The 19,836-nt window shown below is 40.1% G+C and overlaps 1 protein-coding gene across 3 annotated transcripts in view; it reads right to left on the bottom strand.

Moving 5' to 3' along the window:
• Window positions 1-4,992: 4,992 nt before the first annotated feature.
• Window positions 4,993-19,836, bottom strand: part of LOC148329589 (zinc finger protein 516-like) — a 47,612-nt gene continuing 32,768 nt past the window's right edge. For 2 of the 3 annotated variants that reach the window (XM_088306432.1, XM_088306433.1), the window contains exons 4-5: window positions 17,529-17,633; window positions 4,993-9,425 (exon numbers count right to left, since the gene is read on the bottom strand). In XM_088306432.1, coding sequence (XP_088162558.1) covers window positions 9,250-9,425; window positions 17,529-17,633 — 281 coding nt within the window. In that variant the 3' untranslated portion in view covers window positions 4,993-9,249. Of the gene's footprint in view, window positions 9,426-13,002; window positions 13,074-17,528; window positions 17,634-19,836 lie in introns of all 3 variants that reach the window. The other variant, XM_088306434.1, reaches the window with a different exon arrangement.

The raw sequence follows: 19,836 nt of genomic DNA, 5'->3' as shown, positions 1-19,836 counted from the left end.
GGTTTTATTGTCTCTAAATTAGAACGACAGCAAATTTTATAAATGCAAGGTTGGTGGCCTTTGTCACATTGTTGGAAGGGTCATGTGACCTCTCACAACACTAAAATAACACAAAGCCACATGTCCTTGACCAAGGGTGGGGATTAATACTAATTACCACAAGAAGCCGGTAGGAAGAGTCCTCTGATTGCAACACAATGCTCACTTTTCACACAGTCACAGTCTCCTGTGAAATGAGAATAGAATGCAGCACTTCTTCAGGCCGTGTTATCCCTCGTGATATTACTCTTCTGAGGAGAGATTCTCTATTCAATCAGGGAGAAGAGGAGATGTAACGTTCTGGACAGCATTTGTTTGAGCTAGAAAGCATGATGAAAAAGAAAAAAAAAGCAATGTACCCACTCCCCCTTTTTTTCTTAATCTTCACACTGACGCCTATTTCAATTGACAAACAGGATATGACCGACCAATAGATTAAATTCCCAATTTAAAAGCTTTATGACACCCTGAAAACACCCCCCATTTTTTTTTTAATCTTCTCGCTTGTTGTATTCTTGAAAAGGGGCAGAAAAAAGTAAAGGGGGGAATAAGAGTAAGATTTAGGGAGCAGCATTAACTTCTCACTAGCAGCAGTGAGAGCTAATGAATGGAGAAGGGGAGACATATGAAATGTCATTAATGTTAATTCTAATCACTTTTTGGCTATTAAGCACAAATTAGTGAAGGCGATGTTAAATGTCATGGTCTGTCCTGGGATTCATATAAAGAGAGGGCGGGGGCCACGGAATAGGTTCTCATTTACATACTTAAGATCCAACTTAATTCTCACAAGGGCTGATGGGAAATGAAGCTGAGCCGTAAAGCAATGACGATGACACGCAGGCTTGTGAAAACACAAACGTTTTCTGGCGGCTGATTCTTCATTGTTCCCGCTCAAGGTTATGTTCTTGAGCTTGTCGTCCAACGTCATTCCCTTGAATAATTCCACTCAGGCTTTTCCTCCCTCTGGCTTTGAGGTTTGTGCTATTTAAGACCAATCATGTCAATGTGGAGAAGAATTAATCCTGCTTAAAATATATTACATGACTGGAGTGTGTGTTAGCATCCTCTTGATTCTGTCTCCGGATATAATCTTTTGTTTGGCAGCGGGGTAGATAGTTGAAATAAATAGATAGTAAAAGCAGTTCATTGTCAAGCTCACTTATATACTTGCGGGCGCAAACATTTAACCAGGGAACGATGTAGTATTTTAAAAGCGACTCCAGCTAAAAAAGCCTTACAAACCATTGCATGTAATTCATTGCGATAGAGATATTAACCTTAGTGCTCCGGCGAGGCCTCTGCATTCTGGTACATATTGTTCTAATGGCAGCCCTCGGTCTTTGGGAATATCCTGCTTTCTGTGCCGTTCTCGTTCTTTCCTCTGTGGCTACACTTGACTGTGGGAGAGTAAATAACATTTGATATGCATAAACAGCCCCTTCCTGTTCATTACTGTCAGAGCGTTGGAGTGCAGGCGGCGGAGGTCAGCAAGTGAAGGTCCTCCTCAGGCAGGAGAAATGCCTGTGGTAGCTGTCACTCCTCTGCACCTCCCCATCCACAGCCCATCCTCCTCCACCTCTTCCTCCTACCAACCACCACAACAACTCAACCCGCCAGCTCTCCCCCCCAGCCTCTGTCCTCTCCCCCTCTCCTGCTCCCCTATTAGCACAGGCTCCGGGTCATAACCTTTCTGTGGCATTTTGCGATACCACAACCCTTTGATTAGTGCAATATTTACATATTTCACTGCAGAGAGGGCGTTTTTGTGTCGCGCATACTTGAAGTGTTGTAAACGTGTTTGGCCTTTTGCCTGGGAAATGTAGAGGAGCACAACTCTCGGGTGGGAGCTGCATTGTCAAGGCTGTTGCGCTGATATACTCGGTTGTGGTTTTAAATGTATTTGCCCCTCCGGAAGCCGTGGCACTGTAGCAATTGTACATGAACAAGTGCCATTTGGTCTCTCATGTTACCCTTGTCTCCTGAGGAAAGACATTCAGCAGGCACTAGAGAGACATAGTGCTCCCTGGTGGCAGACACAGATCAACGTTTGCTCTAATTCGGAGAGATTTTCTTGCAACGAAATGGAATACCAGAATATTTTAAACAGATCATAAAACACAATAAACTGCATTCTTCAATAAACATATAGCTTGGATTTACAATGCGTTGGATTTGAATTTGTTTCCAAACATTTTCCGATTAGAAATATGGAAATGAAAATTTGATCTTACTGATGTGAGGCAGGAGCAAAATGCATACACTTTGAGGATCGCATGTCAATGATTATTTTGGAGAAGCCGGCACAAAAGTTCTGTTTTGTTTCATTTTTGGTGTCGCATTTCAAAAATGTTTTTTTATTGGAAAAGATCTGTTCTCTTCCTTCCACCTTCTTCTTACCTCAATAACTGCACTCAGCATTTCATATATAGGGTGCCAGTTTACACATGCTTCTCAGACGCATTTAAAGACTTGACTTTGATAAATCTCATTGCGTGTGATAAATTATTACATTTGTATTGACGCCTCCCAGAAACATGAAAAAAAATTGTGCATCAATTTTACACATTTGGCACACGCTTTACTACTTTCATATGAAGTGCTTGCCTCGTTTGATGCTTGCTGAACTGCAAATTTTATTTAATTTTATGACCTGTGTGCCTTTCAAATTAGTATGTAGAAAAATGCAACACTGGCTTCAGTAGATCTGTGCGGTGAAAGCTTTATAAAATCAAAAAGAACATATGTAGGATTGTTTTCGCCATCACGTCTACCTGTCACATTCACATCAGACTGACATTCGGCATATTTTCCATGTCATCCAGTCAGTCACTCTATTTCACTCTGCCATGTGACGAAGAAAGGAGACGTCAGCCAACAGGTTTTAGGGAGCTCAGTGACTGATGAGGTTGGAAAGAGTGACGGGCAGCTGCAGTCTTTTCTCAGCCCGCGGGCCTGCCTGGCATTAACGTTATGTGCCATGTTCTCAGAGGGAACCCGTCACTCTGCCGTCACTCAAGCTGACAGACAAATGCTGCACATTGACATAGCATATGAAAGAGACTGGCAAAGTAGCAACAAATCCCTATGTGGTCCTTCAAAGTTGAAGGCTATGGGTTTCTCATCACTGCCGCATGGCAGCTCCCCTTCAAGCGCACGGCCACACGTGGACATCAAGGTGCCAACAGCCCAGGCGCCATCAAAGTCCACATCCATCAGAAGTGTCACATGCAATGAAAGGGAACAGCTTGAAGTCGAGCTTTGGTCTCATGTGTGATCACCTCATCTGCACTAGTCATGACCGCATTTACTCCATTCCATGCGTAGACTTGACTCATCCATACATTAGAATTATGCAGAATTCCTTCAAACAATTAAATTGTGAGTTTTGTTATCTCATGAGAAGAAAGTCATCATGAAAAAAGAATATCCAATAAAATTTTAAATATAAGTTTGCGGAGCTTCAGTGACCACAGTGCCCCCCGCAAAATGCCACCACTTTAGCTAATGAGTGAGTCTGTAGTTTATCTTATCTTTGAAACTCAACAATTTTTCACCAGCTCAGGATGTTGTGTTTTCAAGAAGCTCAAACATAGGGATTAAAGAACTTTTTAAATTTTACTGTCATTTTTTTTTTTCATTAGTGTCTTCATGATGAGTTCACTTGCAATATTTTGCATACTGATTGCACCAAACATTGTGACGGTCATTGGAATGGAAGAAGGAAAAAACAACTGACATTTGGTGGCAATATATTTTTGGGGAGAGTTTAAGTGTAAACAATCTAATCCACAAAATATTTAGTAATGTGCATGACTTTTGAAAGAGCTGGAATGCAACATGAGATTAAGAGCCATTCGAATTTTCTGATATGTAGAATACTTATGACTTTATAAAAACACATTTTTTTTTCCAACTTTTGTTACCAACTTTGGTTAGTGTTCTCAGAAGGCCTTAATGTCATCAACTATTGATCTGATTGGCTATCGCAACTGTCTATGAACTGTAAAAGCAACCTTGAGACACAGAGCACGATTGTATTTGAAGGCCTCGTACGAATAGTGCGTACTCCTGGTATTATGAAACCTGCCTGGCAACACGAGCTAGCTGAATTCTGATTGGATAAAAAGTCTCACCTAAAAATATAACACTAGGATATAATATTAGAATTAGAATTAGAATTAGAAATCCCTTTATTGTCATTGTACTCAAGTGTGCAACGAGATTAGAGGGCTCCCCTCTCCAGTGCAATACAACAATAATACAGACAAATATATAAATTAGATAAATAAATAAGAGAGTGCAATGGAATTTAGTACTGAATATCACATCAAGGTTAAGAATAAGATCATATTTTTTTATTATGTTAGGCCACCAAAGAAGTCCTTGAAAACCCACCACTGTTTTACATATATTGTGTACAGTATTACCCACGTTGCATTCCACCGGGTGCCTTTTTGTCACTTCGTCATCAGGGTAAAAGAGCTGACTATTCATTGAATGGTTTTAAAACTGAATGCCCGACACTCTCTGCTCCACCGTGTCAGTGAACAATGTTTGATGTGGGGCATCTGCACAACAGGAACTCTAAAATGGGAAGAAGGACTTTTTAAATGTCATAATAATGAAGTTGGCTGCTCACTAGTTTGGTTTATGGTGGCAACTAAGGAATCTAGTTGTCCAAAAATTGTGTTGATGTGTGAAGAAATTGTTTGATAATGTGCGCCCAGACGATGACAGCGAGTGCTACTGGGGCAGCTAAGCCGTGCACACTACATGCGATGATGTCATTTGTGATTCTTAGAGGCGGTGCACTGAAGGGTTGCTGCTAAAGGTCAGACCAGAAAGGTGGGTAAGAATAAAAAAAAACTAAATCTGAACTTTGTTTCATCTAATTGTGGCTGAGAAACAACAAAATCTAGCAAGGACAACCAGATGAAACGGTGGCAAAAGTTATCATTTTGTGTGTCTTTATTTTGGACATGACATTACATGTTTTTGAAATTTACAAACGTGTAACAGAACTGAGAATGGCTCAGACGAGGTAGAGCTTTCACGTCGGCTTGCTGGCTTGAAAATGACAAGACAAAACAACCCCCCCAAAATAATGAACACAATATAATGACCTAGAAAATCAAAATTACCAAACACCTGTCCTGCCTCTGTCCTCTTGTCCTTTTTGAAGTAATAATAAATACAGATTTCAACCAAAACACTTGGAATAATAAGGTCTTGTTAGGTACATTAATTATGAGGTTCAATACAAATAAAAAAAGCTCACAGACACAAAAACAATTTAAAATAGGTAATAAAACCCCGACCAAAGTCGAAAAAAACCCAACCCCTGTGGGAGGCCAGACATGGCCAGCTAATGACAAAAGTCCTACAATTTAGCAGAGAGACTAAAAACAAGCTCTTACATCTTCATGAAAAATAAGCACTGCTGCACTTCGACTTGTCAAGCTTTCCATGAGGAAAAATAACTAAAATGGTGTGACACACAACCATTACAAAAAAGATAATCTGTCATTAAAATCTATGCAAAAAGCCTCTCGAACCCAAATTAAAAGTGTATTAGCTGTAACTGCTATAACATTTTCAAGTAAACTTGACTAGAATTGAACAGAATAAAAGGTTAAAGCTGTCTTCTAGTTTAAGTGCACTAATAATAAGGGGTGTCCCGATTGGATATTTGAATCGCATATTCGTCCGATATCAGCCCAAAAAAAACAGATTTTGGCAACTACATCCAAAATCACGGATATTAGCGCTCATTGACAAGCAGTCCATTCGAGAATGCGCTCCTGTTCTTGGATCCAGCAGCATCATAAGCTAGCGTGAAGAACCCACGTTATCAAAACGTCCACTCGTTTTAAGTCGCTGTTTGGGACTGTCGCATTTTCTTAATCACTAAAACCTGGCTACCTGCTCAGATTCTCCATGCTTCAGTGCAACTGTCGTTGAGGCTAACTGCAGCACAAAGTGAACTCTTCATCGCCAGTTTGTGATTCCGCAGACGATACTAAACGACAAAACTGGTTGCACGCTACGACCCTGGTGAGGTTCAGTGCTTCAGAAAATGGACGGCTGCAGAGTAAAGACTGTTACTTTCCTCATAGTCATTAATAATTTGAATAATGGCCAGTGCTCGCTGGAAGTGCATCTAAGGTGAGTGATATTTGAAATAATTTATTTCCTTGAGAATATATTCAGTTGAATATGACCGTCAGCACTCAAATAGTGTCCTGCATTTATTTAAAAATAGATGTTTGCGCAGGTATGTGCAAAAGTTACTCAAGTAAATAATTCTGGGAGTGATTTGTTCTTTGAAGCAATAATATTAAATACGCAGTAAAACACTCTCATCTGCAGCCCTGCTATAATGTTCCTCACAGAATTTTTAAACTAGGAAAGTTAACATAAATTGTTAAGGAAGTGAATTTCTGCAAGGGGGCAGTTTTAGTAACTTTGACGCTGATACAACTAAGTAAAAAAGTTGGGTCCACTAGTTTACAGCCAATACAAAAACAGTTTAGAGCCTTGGTTTGATTTATTTTATTCAAGTGCAGGTTGAATTCATGTAACCCAAAAGTTTGGTCATATTTTCTCATACCAACAGTTGCTGACTATTGTTATTTGGTTTAATAGTATAACCAGACCAAGCCTCTCCTAACAATTCATACTATAAAATAAAATAAAGCATGTATAATTCCTGCTGATATAATATCGGCTGATATCAGTATCGGACACTACACTAGGCCGCAATATCGGTATCGTATCAGATATGAAAATTACTTGTATCGGGACACCCCTACTAATAATGCCATTTGGTTTCTACTGCTGTATATAACGAGTTTGGTAAGAGTGGATTACAGATAAACAGTTTAGAATACAGTCACTGCAGCTTCACGCTTTCACTAAGTCACACTTCGGAGTACAAATTTCTAACTGAGGAGTTAATCTTAAAGGGAATTCTGTACAATATGGGTATTATTAGTACTATTCTACACTACACGGCTAGAATATCAATTTTCAAGTATTTTCACTACCCACACCCTTCAATACACTTTTGTGTACCAGTAGACACGTACATAGCACAGTATGCATATCTCATCAACCAGCTGGTATTACATCCAATGGTTGTTTTAGTAAAAACGACTGAGGTTTCAAAAAAGACAAATAGTCTCGTACTCTGTATTGTTAACTGGTTTGAATAGTCCTTGCGTGCAAAAATGTACCGAACAATTATATTCCCTGACAGGTGACAATCTGTGTATATCCAATGAGTCAAGGCATGGCTTAGGCAAGAGACGAGCCTAAGGAGAAGATTAAAAAAAACTGTGTTATGCCCAGCCTCTCCTTCATATTAACATGCTATTTCAGAGGAGGTAGGCATAACACACGGATGGATGTTAATCATTCCTTTTCAGTAGATCGGAAAACAATGCACAAAAACATGCAACCACATCTGCGTTACGACTGTGACCGCTCGAGTCGGGTTCACCTTCACTGTTTGGTAACATGACTAAGTGAACGAATGACCCTCTAGTCGTGAGAAAAGTCGGAGAGAAGGAATATCATCTCAAACTTCCCTTTACCCGACCAGTTGAAAAATCATTCAATAAAAAAGCACTGTTCTGAGAAGTTCATTTAGTCTCCTACAGTAATAAAACCAAAACTGACTCTGTGATCAAATGGTTTTGTGCAGTGTTAATATACAAGTGCAAATGGTGATTAACACAAAGCAGTTGAGCGCATTAAGATACTGTAACCCAGAACAGTTTGATACCGGCATCTTGAAGTGGCTGTATGTTGCAGTGATTATATGCCATTAAAAGGTCAAACAGATCATATTTCTAGCAGTAGAAATCTTTGAAAAAAATGTCTGGTGGTGTGCGCCACAGCTAGCAATCCTGCTGGCTAAGCCATGACCCATTTAGGGGATTTAAAAAAATTAAAATAAAAAAAGCTTGCGGCACATTTGAACGGAAATTAAAACTACAACTACCGTAGCCATTTAGCACAAAGCACTCACACAGGCTTGTATTAGTAGAACCATATTTGCCTCCAAATGTGCACCAGCTGGCCTTTGCTTTGTGTAATTTCAATCTGAGTCTTCAGGCTGCTCCCACTGCAGGTTTGCACTGTAAATCAAAGTCAAAGTGTCAGTGTGAGAAAGGCTCAGTAATATAAAGGAGTTATATAGATGGAAAGTGCCGGCACTCAGCCCCTTCCTCTTCAATTGACAATAATTGTATGGTCATAAAAATGGTACACTCATTTATAATGGCTATTAAAAAGCAACTCTTTTTAATGAGCATTCGAGCAGTCTCTCTCCCTTTCTCCTCTCTCTCTAATCATCTCCCTCTGAGTGGTCATTCTTAAGATTTCACTAAAGAGTGGAGCCAAGTGACTTTGCCCCATTTGCACATGCTGGCTCACACAAGACACTGTAATGGCTTTTAACCCAGAGGAAGTCTTTATGGCTGCGACAATTAGTCGATTAATCAGTTATACAATGCAGATAGCATTTATCGGCCACTATGTTGATAATTGTGTAATCACTTCAGTCAATTTTTAACTGCTTTGCTGCAGTGAGCTCTCAAAATGGTTGGATAATTTCTTCACAAACATTTGAAGGGAAACACCATTCAATTTGATAATCGGTTATTAACAAATTCATTCAAATAGTAATTAAAGTAATTAATAAAAAATATGTTAGTTGCAGTAGATTGTAGACAGTAGCAGGCTGTCAAAGGGGATGCATCACGTAGAATAAAGCTAAAAAAGAAAAAGGAAAAAGAGGTTGGCCACTACAGTGGCATAAATGCCACAGCAGTTGCATTGAACAATATGTTTTCATTTGCCAATGAGCTATGTAATCATTCAGCACCACATGCTCATCATTTTTGAGCTTCAATTCCGGGAAGTGGAGAAAAAAAATGGTTTGTGACTTCATTTTACTTTTACCCATTGTGTTATTTTAGTATTGTGAGGAGCAGCCATTTGTTTATTCATTGTAAAACGTCTCTGTCAAACTACAACAATAGAAAACACTCATTAAAGGATGGTTGAAGCGAGGAAAATGTTTCATCTTGTCACCCATCAAATCCAACGTTGATCAAATCCTCTTATTTCTTGAAGTAATGATGTTGTTTTCAGTTGATGCGAGTCCATGACTAGCTGAAGTTCAGCTGTCCAAGAGAAGCCCTAGTGCGGATTTTGTGAGAACTCTTCTTGCTCCTCGGGGCTCAGCAACAAGATTCTTGAATCTGGATACTGGCTGTTGTCAAAAGGCATGTGGTGGACACTCTGGACATGTGTCTTCAGGTTGCCTTTCTGAGAGGCTCTGTATGGGCAGAGTTGGCAGCAGAAAGGCCTCTCTCCTGAACAAAAACAACAACAACAAAAAATTCAAGAGGGTCTTGTGGTGGCAACAAAGGATTTGGTAACATGAAACAACCACAGATATAAGAGAGTGGAAATAGAACGTGGAGGAAAAGACGCACATAAGCCACACTTAAAAGGAAGCACGGAGACTGCATACACAATATGGACTCAAATATGGGAGTACCTGGCAATTACGCCAACAGGAACTGACAATGTAAGAAAACATGCAATTAGTCCCCCCACCCGAATACCATGATATTCAACCATCCCAGAAACAATCATTCACACTCACATCTGCACCGATGGACACTTACGATTCCTCAATGGGGTTATTTTAGTTTAATTATAGCTGGTTTTGATTTAGTTTTGAGTTTCCTTGTTTTTGTATTAAATTTGTTTTAATTAGTTAGCAGGGTGGCTTTGTTAGTTTGTATTACTTTAGTTTTTTTTCAAAATCACTTATTGTTATTTTTTTTTTCGCATTTACTTGCGTGCAAGATTAGAACGAGACCATGGTAAGTACCGTGTAGTAAAAATTCAATACCATATTATTATAATAGCGGTTAAAGTGTAACGGTCCACAGACTTGAAAGTACAATAAGTGCAGCGGATACCGCTTCTAAAGTTAGATGCATGCATGCATGCTAATTAAATTGTTTGCAATATTGACAACTTCTAAAGTCGATTTGTGGCTTTAAATCTTGTTGAGAATTATTACACCGAGTTGTCCTGTGTACTATTTTTATCAACACACTTTTTACCTTGCAGGCTGAGTAAAATGACAAAAGCAGGGGAGCCAATTTAGCCAAAACCACATGCGAACTTGTCTCCTAGAAGCGACGTCATCTGCTGGCTCTTTTTTTATTAGCTTCTGCTTGATGATGTTGTCTCTGTGCGACAAACATTAAGAGGTCTACAACTCACAGTTGACGGTACAACCTTCTCTTCTCCCGGCTAACGGCCACACCGTTAATATTAATATAAATACATATTAAATCACTCGTATATTGAATTAATTGCCAAAGATGAAAACGAAGGACATTTTAACTGTAATTATGGTTAGTTTTAGTTAGTTAAACATAAAAAAAAATAATTAATAGTTTCAGTTAATTTTCTTTTTTTATAGCACTTTTGTTTTATACGGAGCCCCTAAAGTGACATGGAAGAAAAAAAAAATGCGTTCCCTCGCATAATGCAAAGATTTTTTTTCAAGGTTTGTTTTTTTTTGTTTTAATGTGCGTTTATGCACTTTCCGGTCAGGCTACCCTCGCATCTGATGTGCGGCTGTTTCTGAGATGACAGTAAGTCAGAGATGACAATAATCATGGAGGAGGACTTGGAACTGCCAAGTCAGTGAAGGTTTTTGGACGAAACAGTACTCTTGTGTTTAGCACTCGCTTCAAATGTCATCCAGTTATTTGAAAACCATGCTTAATATCAAGAACTGATTTCATGTCTTTGTATTTCAAACCAATTTCAAAGTAAAATTCAATTAAACTCGCCCCTGGGTGAACTCCATCTTCCATGCTCAATCTTTGTTGCTCACCCGAATGAAGTACATAAACTTGCAGTAAAATAAAGAAATAAATACACTTTTGTTCAATAGGTCTAGGCTTCATTTCAAGGCAAAATACCAGGCAAACTCCTTTTGGACAAGTAAGCCACACCATCCTGTCTAAACAGTCATTTTATATCCACATGCTTCATTCCATCAACCCAGCTGCCCAATGAATCACCCCCCAACCAAACACACACATACACACGCGCACACACCCCTACACGCACATCCTATCTTCTAATTAGATTGACCTACAATGGGACAGACATCAGACCTCAGCAAAAAATAGAAAGAATAATAAAAAATAAGCAACTCACACCTGAACAAAACAAATGAGATTGCCATTTAATTGCACCTAATTATCATTTTGATAAATGGATGACTATCGCAGCAGGAAAACAAATGACTCCCTGTGCCCCTCTCCCAGTATTTTTCCCGAAGAAGACATAGGAAAATATAGCAGTTATCATACATCATCGGAAGCACAACAAGAAAGAGGGGTGTTTGAGGAAGAGAGCGATAACAACAAAATAGGTATAATTAATCATAAAGGAAAATAATAAAACAGCTGGAAAAAGAAGGTGAGGGTTAGACGTGAGAGGAAAGCAAGAACCTGGGCGACATCGTCCTGTGAGGAAACACGGCTGACGGGACCGCTGCACTACATTATACTAAAGGTTATCGTCACCGTAAAGCAGCGTCAACACTGCATCTAATTGGACCCCTCCGCCAGACGCCTGCTCCCATCATTCAAATACTGTGCGGTAAATCTCAGTCATGTCGGGCAAGCATGCGTGTGTGCGTGTGTGTGTGTGATTAATAAAGTTGAGGGTGCAACATGTACAAGCGAATGTCAGAGCTGAGCAGATTTACTTCTGTTTCCCACCCGGCCTCATTTCTTGTCTCTGTGACTGACTGAAAATGAAGAGAAGCTACCACCAAGATGGAAGGCTGCTATTTTTCAATATGTGTGCTCTGATAATAACGCTGTTTTATCATTTACTTACTGTCTCCTCCTTTGACTTCAGTGCCCAATAAATGTGATTGGGTTGATTTATTGCTGACTTTGTATACAGGTGTAACATGTCATTTAAATCCCGAATGCTAAAACCTGTTGAGCCAGCTGCTCATTTAAAATGAAATATTCTTGCTTGAAATCAACTTGCTGTTCGCCTCTTTATTCAATTGTATCAAATGTAACCTTCCTTGACGCATTTTCAACATCACCGTGTTTGACAAGCTAGTTTCACTTTAGTCACGATTAGCATGTTTTTGAGAAAGTTATTTGGAGCATGACTTTTGTCCCTTTCAAGTAACCAACTTAGACAATACATAGCTTGTATTGATGTACCATATTGAAAACATCATTGGATGTCAGTGTGAACGTATATTTAAATTCCTTCCAATTCACTTTTCAAAGCCGTTGCTAACTAGCTACTTCTACGTAAGTACTTCAGAGCTTCCCTTGGCCTCCAACTACCCGCGGTAGGTAACGTAAGTCTACAGAAGCTATTTGGGACAACCTTGTTGGTTCTTCTTCTTCTACTTTGTTTGGACAGTTGCCTCAGCATTTGATTCTCTTGCTTTGCTATTCAATACATTTTGATGAGACGCAAAATGCTAATTTTATCTCGCAAACTGCATTACGAAACCCTATATTTTGAGCCTTGGTTTATGAGAAGGAATGTTTTCCAATGCTTTCCTAATTTCCAGCTTAATCCAGTGCAATTTAATTCATCGAATAAAAACACTTTAACTACAAATTTGCCAATTAATTTACTATATTGTACATGAAAAACAAAGTAATTGCTTCAATTGACAAAAGTTGTGCAAACATGGTTCCTCATGGCAAAAAACTTTTGTTAGGCTGCCAGGTGCACAGTGTGTGAAAATAAGAAAACAGACACACAGGGAAGATGTTGACAACATTACACAACATGCAGACACGTGCGACCAAAAGACGACACATGCAAAAGCGATGGTGGAGCCGAGTGATTAGCCATTGTGCCACATACTTGTTTGGGAGCTTGAGAAGCGGTGCTGTGAGCGTCAGTACCTCTGTGGAGTCCATTAAAATCATACCCAACTGTGGGGTGAGAAGGAGGACGAGGGTGGGGGAGGAGGAGGGGGAGGAGGAAGGGAAGGGGGGCATCCGGTTAAAAGCTCTATCAAGACCCACACAAGCATTTGGTTTTCTCCTTGCGCCACCAGCCGCACAATGAAGTGCGGCGTTCGCCACCAGTGCCTATGCTAATGGAGGGGCGCTAGCAGTAATGATGATGGCGGTGGTGAAGGTGATGATGATGGCGATGGAACTTGGTTGAGCCAAGTCAGTGATTTAATATGACGCATGTTAATAGAGGCCTTGGGGTGGAAGACCTTTTCTATGTGCGTACGTCCATGCTGAGGACAATCGTCGGTGACAACATTAATTACAGTCTTGGCTGGTGTTTACAGAGCCTGTGTATGGGCGTGAGTGTGTTCATTTGCAGAGTGTGTGTGTGTGTGTGTGTGTGTGCTTACAATAGGGCTTAGGGGAAGCTGAGCTTTGCATCACTTACCATTTGGCCTCTGTCACTTAGAATCACTGGCGATGCCACATATCATTCACACTCTCCACAAAGAAGCTACTTATCTCACTGTCTGCTGTGATCACTGCACCCTCACATGATGGACGTGACACGACAGGAGAGGGAATAAAACAGCCCGAGACAAGTGAGGTAGGAGCCAGAGGGAGGAAAGAATGCAAGTGTGGGAATCCAGAGGGAGAGAAAGAAAATATACAAGTCAAGAGGGGAGAGGAATTTTACAGATAGAAGGGACAGGGTGGATTAAGTTGAAACAAGCAAAAGGATGAGATGGGGAGGAGACCAGTGGGATGGAAGAGGAGTGGAAAGAAAAGTCCCGGAAAGAAAATGGCGGAGTACAGAAGATGAGGAAAATATAAAGCAATTTCCACACAAACATGTACAAATACAATTAAAAGAAACTAACAACATATGAAGAAAGTCCAAATAATAAGGGAATTCATTTGCATTATAGTCTTCTTTTTACAAAAGCCTCCCGCTCAGCACTCCAGTCTTTGCTTTTTTTCATTTAGCTCTGTTGAACGTTGAAATTAATAATAATAATAATTATTATTATTTTATTTATTTATTATTTTATTTGTTATAATAATAATAATAATAATTATATTATTATTATTATTATTATTATTATTATTATTATTATTACCACTTCTCCTCTCAAGGGTCGCGGTGGGGGGCGTTGGAGCCTATCCCAGCTATCTTCGGGCAGTAGGCGGGGGCACCCTGAACTGGTCGCCAGCCAATCGCAGGGCACACAGAGACGAACAACCAACCACACTCACACTCATACCTAGGGGCAATTTAGAGTGTCCAATCAACCTGCAATGCTTTATTTTTATTTTCATTAACGATAATAGTAATGATAATCATAATCATAAAAATAATTTGCTTCAGCTTTGGTGCCCTGAATTTTCAAAGATCGATCCATCAATTTAGTGCACTGCATTCACTCACTAGGGTTGTGCGTTCACATGCTGGATTTTTTAAAGTCCAGCTTTTTAAATTTCACAAAGACTGAAATTGACTGAAAGTGGTGGTGGACGCAAACGTACTTGGCGGCACGGAGCTGCATGTCTGGACGGTAAGTAGCTGCTCTGCTAACCTTTCTGTTTAGCGACTGAATGCTAATTGCTGACTTTTAACACTACAGCAGCGACAGGTGGTTATATCCGGGTCTGCCTGGCAGCCGCTGCCGTTAGCCGGCTGCCTCCAGAAACTTAACAAAACTTTAACGTCGTTTAATGTCCAAAATATAACCAGTCGGGCTTCGTATGAGCATTCTTGCTCTTGTCTACTTCAGCCTATGTAAATGGAGAAGCGATCGGCATGGTATTTGATGTTCATAGGAGCTCACTTTTGACGTCAATAAATCTAAAATATTGCGCAGAATGCTTTTATCCATTCACAGGTTGACTCGGACAAGAGCAGTCATGTGCATTTGAATTTTGGTGGCGATCGGTCACCGTTTCAGACAACAGGACTGACAAACCAAGCAATATTAGAATGCTTGCCTCCCTGCTGTGAAATAAACAGCAGAAAAAATAATAAGCTGAGCTCCAAAAGGGAATGTGCTAATTTGTCCTAAATCTCGGAAATCACTAGAGTCTTTTAGAGCTCTGAATTTTAGAACTTTTTTCACATGCATATTTATTATGTAAGTCCCAAAGTTCAGCTGGATCAAGCGACCCTTTAAGAAAAATATATTGCTCTTTAGTTAGGTTTGTTCAATATCCCTCCATCTACTTTCTGTTCTACTTCCTATCTATGGGTTGCAGGTGTGCTAAAGCATGTCCCAACTGACTTTTGGAGGGTACATCCTGGACATGTCACCAGTCCATAGCAAGCTGCATAGAGAAATTCAAACATTCACACTCACATTCACAGTGGACAATTTGGGGTCTTCAATAAAACTATGAAAACATGAATGGTTTTGGAATGTGAGTGGAAGCCAGAGTAGCCAGAAAAAACCTTTGCAAGTGCGCGGAGGATTCCTATGTGTTGTTATCCATCCATCCATTATCCAAACCGTTTTTCCTCACGAGGGTCACGAGTATGCTGGTGCCTGCCTATCTTAGCTGTCTTCAGGGAGCAGAAGGGGTACACCCTGAATTGGTTGCCAGCCAATCACAGGGCACACAAAGACAAACAAGGGACAATTCAGAGTGTTCAATTAGTGCACGTTTTTGGAATGTGGGAGGAAACTGGCACACCTGGAAAAAAAACACATAAGCACTGCGGGGAGAGGCAACTTCACGCAAGGATGGCCAAAGCCCGGATTTGTGCCCTCGACCTCTGTACTGTGTGGCGGACGTGCTAACCAGTTGCCTACTGTGTCGCCCCGATGTATTATTAATTTTCTATTAATATTTCATGGTATTAACAATTCAACGTGGAATTGATTTCATGGAGAAAGAGTTGTAACACAATTTTCATAATATTATATATAATATGTATAATATTAAGATTTCATCCTCAAATATGTTTTTTAATCATCCTAATGGTGGTGTTTTAAACAAGTGTTTTTTTTGTTGTTTTTTTTTATTGTGGTTCTTCATCTATGTTTTATGTCATTAGGAAAGAGGTTTAGGTCCTGATGAAAACTGCACAAAACATTTGAGCAATATGTATCGACAGGACATACTGTGGATTGATTTTGATGTGATTTTTTGTTTAATTTTTTTTCCCTGTATTGTTTATATCCTGTTGTTAATGTAAGCACTACTCCACCCATGAATCCTTGATTCTGAATTTTTTCAGGCTTCTGATTGCCCACAACAACTTACTGTTTGGGGTTATTGTGCCACCTGTTGCTTTGGCACAAGCTTGACAGCCTCCAAATTTGGCAAAAGTTTCTTGTGAGATTTTGTGGTTGTTTATAAACATCAGAAGATTTTGACAGAATGTTTTCTTTAACTCCGGAGTGAGGAATCATAACATTAAAAAAGCATGTACATGTGGATATAGCTTTAGTCAAGTTGTTTAATAAATGGTACTAGAGCACATGCAAATGGACTCATGAGCTTGGTGTGAATAAATGATGGTCTGCTTCATTGGAATGCACAATTGCACTTCTCTAATTGACATGTGATTAATAATGTATACAATTTGTCACAGGTCAGTATCCAGAGAAAACATGTTTCAGTTTAAAAAATAACGACAGCTGCCCAGCCCAGGGCAAGGAGGGCCTCACAGACTGGCTGTCACACTCAACTGAACAAAAAGATCCGGTTTGATTTATATGGGTACATGCAGGAATGTCCGACAATGAAATATTGTTGAGAGTGTGAATCCTTCCATGCATATATTCTCTATAACTCATGTTAGTGTCTTTGAGTGGATAAATAGCTGAGAAAGTGATGATGTGTGTGCACAGGTGTCATGCGAATGACTGAAAATGTGCAATGAGATGAATAATTAGAAGCCGGCGAGTTAGGTTGCAAACTAAAGACGGATATTGGCCGTTTCTTACATGTTGACTCAACTTCCTTTTCCACTCCTCTTGCTTCATGTGTGACTGCTTTTTGTTTTATTAACAACTATACTATCAGCCTCAACATGCGACTCTCATGATTTTCAGATGATGTGCACTATATAGTACTACAGTATAAACACTGAAGACACATACTGAATCTAATCTAATATGCTGCCTCTGTCAACTAACCATCATCAAAGAAAATGTGTGCTTAACTGCTTTCAATACAATAAAGTGCAATTCTACACTAGTTCAAACTATTGGTTACCAAAGCTTCTGTTAAATATGTTTCAACCATTACTGGGCAGCTGTGTTATCTCTGTAAAGGCAAATGTTCTGCGGTATATTAAAGTGGACGGCATTATTTGACGGGAGGGTGTACAGTACCGATATGATCTGGATAATAAAGGGTATGGTATGAGGTATAAAATAGTAAAATAGGAACTGGGAATCTCAGTGAGGAGTGTAAAGCGTTATTTACCTGTATGGGATCGCATGTGAGTGCGAAGGTGGCTGGGCTGACTGAAACTCTTCCCACACTCGTGGCAGAAATGCTGTCCTTGTCGCATGAGAGAACTCAGCATCCCTGATGACAGACAAACAAACATAGTGTAGAACAGTTTAGTTTTTTTTAATCTAGGGAGTATTTGTCGCATGCTAGAAACAAAAATCTCACTAAATATTGTGTTGGAAATTGAAGTACAATTTTCAAACAACTGCTTGGCCTTCCTTTTCATGTAGAGATGCACAGGAATACCACAAATAACATTTTAAAATAAAATAAAATAATCCCCAAACCCTCTTGTATGATGCTAATTGACAAAAACAAAAACGAAGGACATTTTCGCAATTATAGTTTTATTTCGCTTTAAAATATGTTTTATTTCACATCATTAATGAATCTTATTTCAATGTTTGTTTGAGTTGTTCCACAAATTTTCCTTGACTATAGTAACCTTGGTAAATTCCAAAATCGTGTTGTGTTTGAGGCCAAATAAAGTCACAGAGGTCAGTAGTGTGCACACACTAAATGTGCACATTCACACAGAAGCATGGCTGCAGCGGTGGAGGTAGGCAGCATGAGTAGTGGACAAGTGCAGGCATCATTAGTATGTCTAATGTGTCATTATGAGCGGCTAGCTCCAGGGGCTGGACTGCTGCTGTCACACAGCATCATCTCACAAGCTGACAGCCAGACACACACACCGCATAAATTACAGGCAATTAAAACGCCCCGGCTGTGATGTGCCCGCTCCGTTGCCCGTGTGTCACATGTCAGGTGTGTGTGCCTGCATGTGTAGATGTTAAAAGAGTTGTGTATATATATATATATATATATGTCTTTGCTCCAACTCAGGACAGTAAAGGCCTATAGGCCGGGGCACATGCTGACCACCTTTACACTCAGTGAAAATTGAGGATAGCAACTGCCACTTGTTGAATATCAATTGCTTCCAAAGCCATTCGTTCTCTAACATGACAATGCTTCGTTACAAATAGAGTAGAGATATTTTCAACATGACCTATGTTGGACTGCCACCATTAGTATTCAATAAAAAACAGACGTTTCCGCAATTTCCTTATATAATCCCCAGCCACTCGATAACATTGGATGCATCAGAATCATTATTTATTTCTTTTGTTACTTTTGTGCAAATGGCAATATTATTAATGCATGAGGAGCTACAGGGACATGGCAGGATGCAATAAGTGTGTGTCAAGACGGTATCAAAGACACATATTTATGAAAGTCCAATGGCCTAATTGGAGCGAGGGGCTGGGCTGAATCATTCTGTGACTCTTTTCAATTAACTGATTTTAATGATTCAGTCCACTTAACTCATTCACTGCCAGTCCAGGTAAAATGAATGTACTTTTTGGCGTCAAAAGAATGGTCATGCCCATCACAAATAAGTAGGAGGGCACTGTCTTCCCATTGGTCAATGTCCAAGAACCAATCGGAGGACGACGACATGTCACACTATGTGACAAGACATGCCAGGCATTTGTCATGGTGGTTGTGAAGCATCCCAGATGCCAAACAACCAATTGTAGAGTGTGACATATTACACGGGCTACAATGTGTCAAGTCAACTCAAAATCGGCTACGAGTGTCTCTCAGTGACACATTTGTCGGGCCATAATCAGGCAACATTCATGTAACTCTACAAACTAACTCTACTTTTGGGGAGCATGGTGGTGACGCCAGTCACACAAAGCCTCACCAGAGAGCTGCTTCAACCGTGTCTTGTGTCCATTTCTAACGTCTATTTTTGTATGTTTACAGGCAGGGAGCGAGGGGAAGCAGGACAAAAAAAAGATCAGGACGGAGGAGAGAGGTGATGGAGAGCATCTCTGGCACCCCGACTGCTGCCTGGCCTCTGGTTACTTCACTTCTACTCTGAGCTGCCAGCCCTTCTCATTGATGCACTAATGAAAGACAAGACAGAGCCGGATGGAAAACACAGGCACCCGAATATACACATGCACACACACGTACACGCACACACATTGCAGAGGAAAGGGGAGAAAGACTTAGCTGCTCAAAAAAGGTCACTTTATAGCATGTGACTCAAAGGGCTAAGGCGGATGGTGACGATATGCGCCTGGACGGGTGACAGTGATGTCATGCGTCTGCTCTAGGGCTGTTGTCTTTGACCCCTAGCTCCGCACAGCCCCACTTGACCTTAGAGACACAACTGAAAATGGGAAAATAATGTTGATGTTCGGTAATGACCATTTCCAAAGCAGCTGGTGGGGTAATTATTCTGTCTCATCTCGCTCTCTCT

Source organism: Idiotropiscis lumnitzeri, chromosome 10 (genome assembly GCF_059441095.1).
Source record: "Idiotropiscis lumnitzeri isolate Australia: NSW breed Sydney's pygmy pipehorse chromosome 10, RoL_Ilum_1.0, whole genome shotgun sequence".
Taxonomy (NCBI): Eukaryota; Metazoa; Chordata; class Actinopteri; order Syngnathiformes; family Syngnathidae; genus Idiotropiscis; species Idiotropiscis lumnitzeri.
This window is presented reverse-complemented; position numbering and strand designations above follow the sequence as displayed.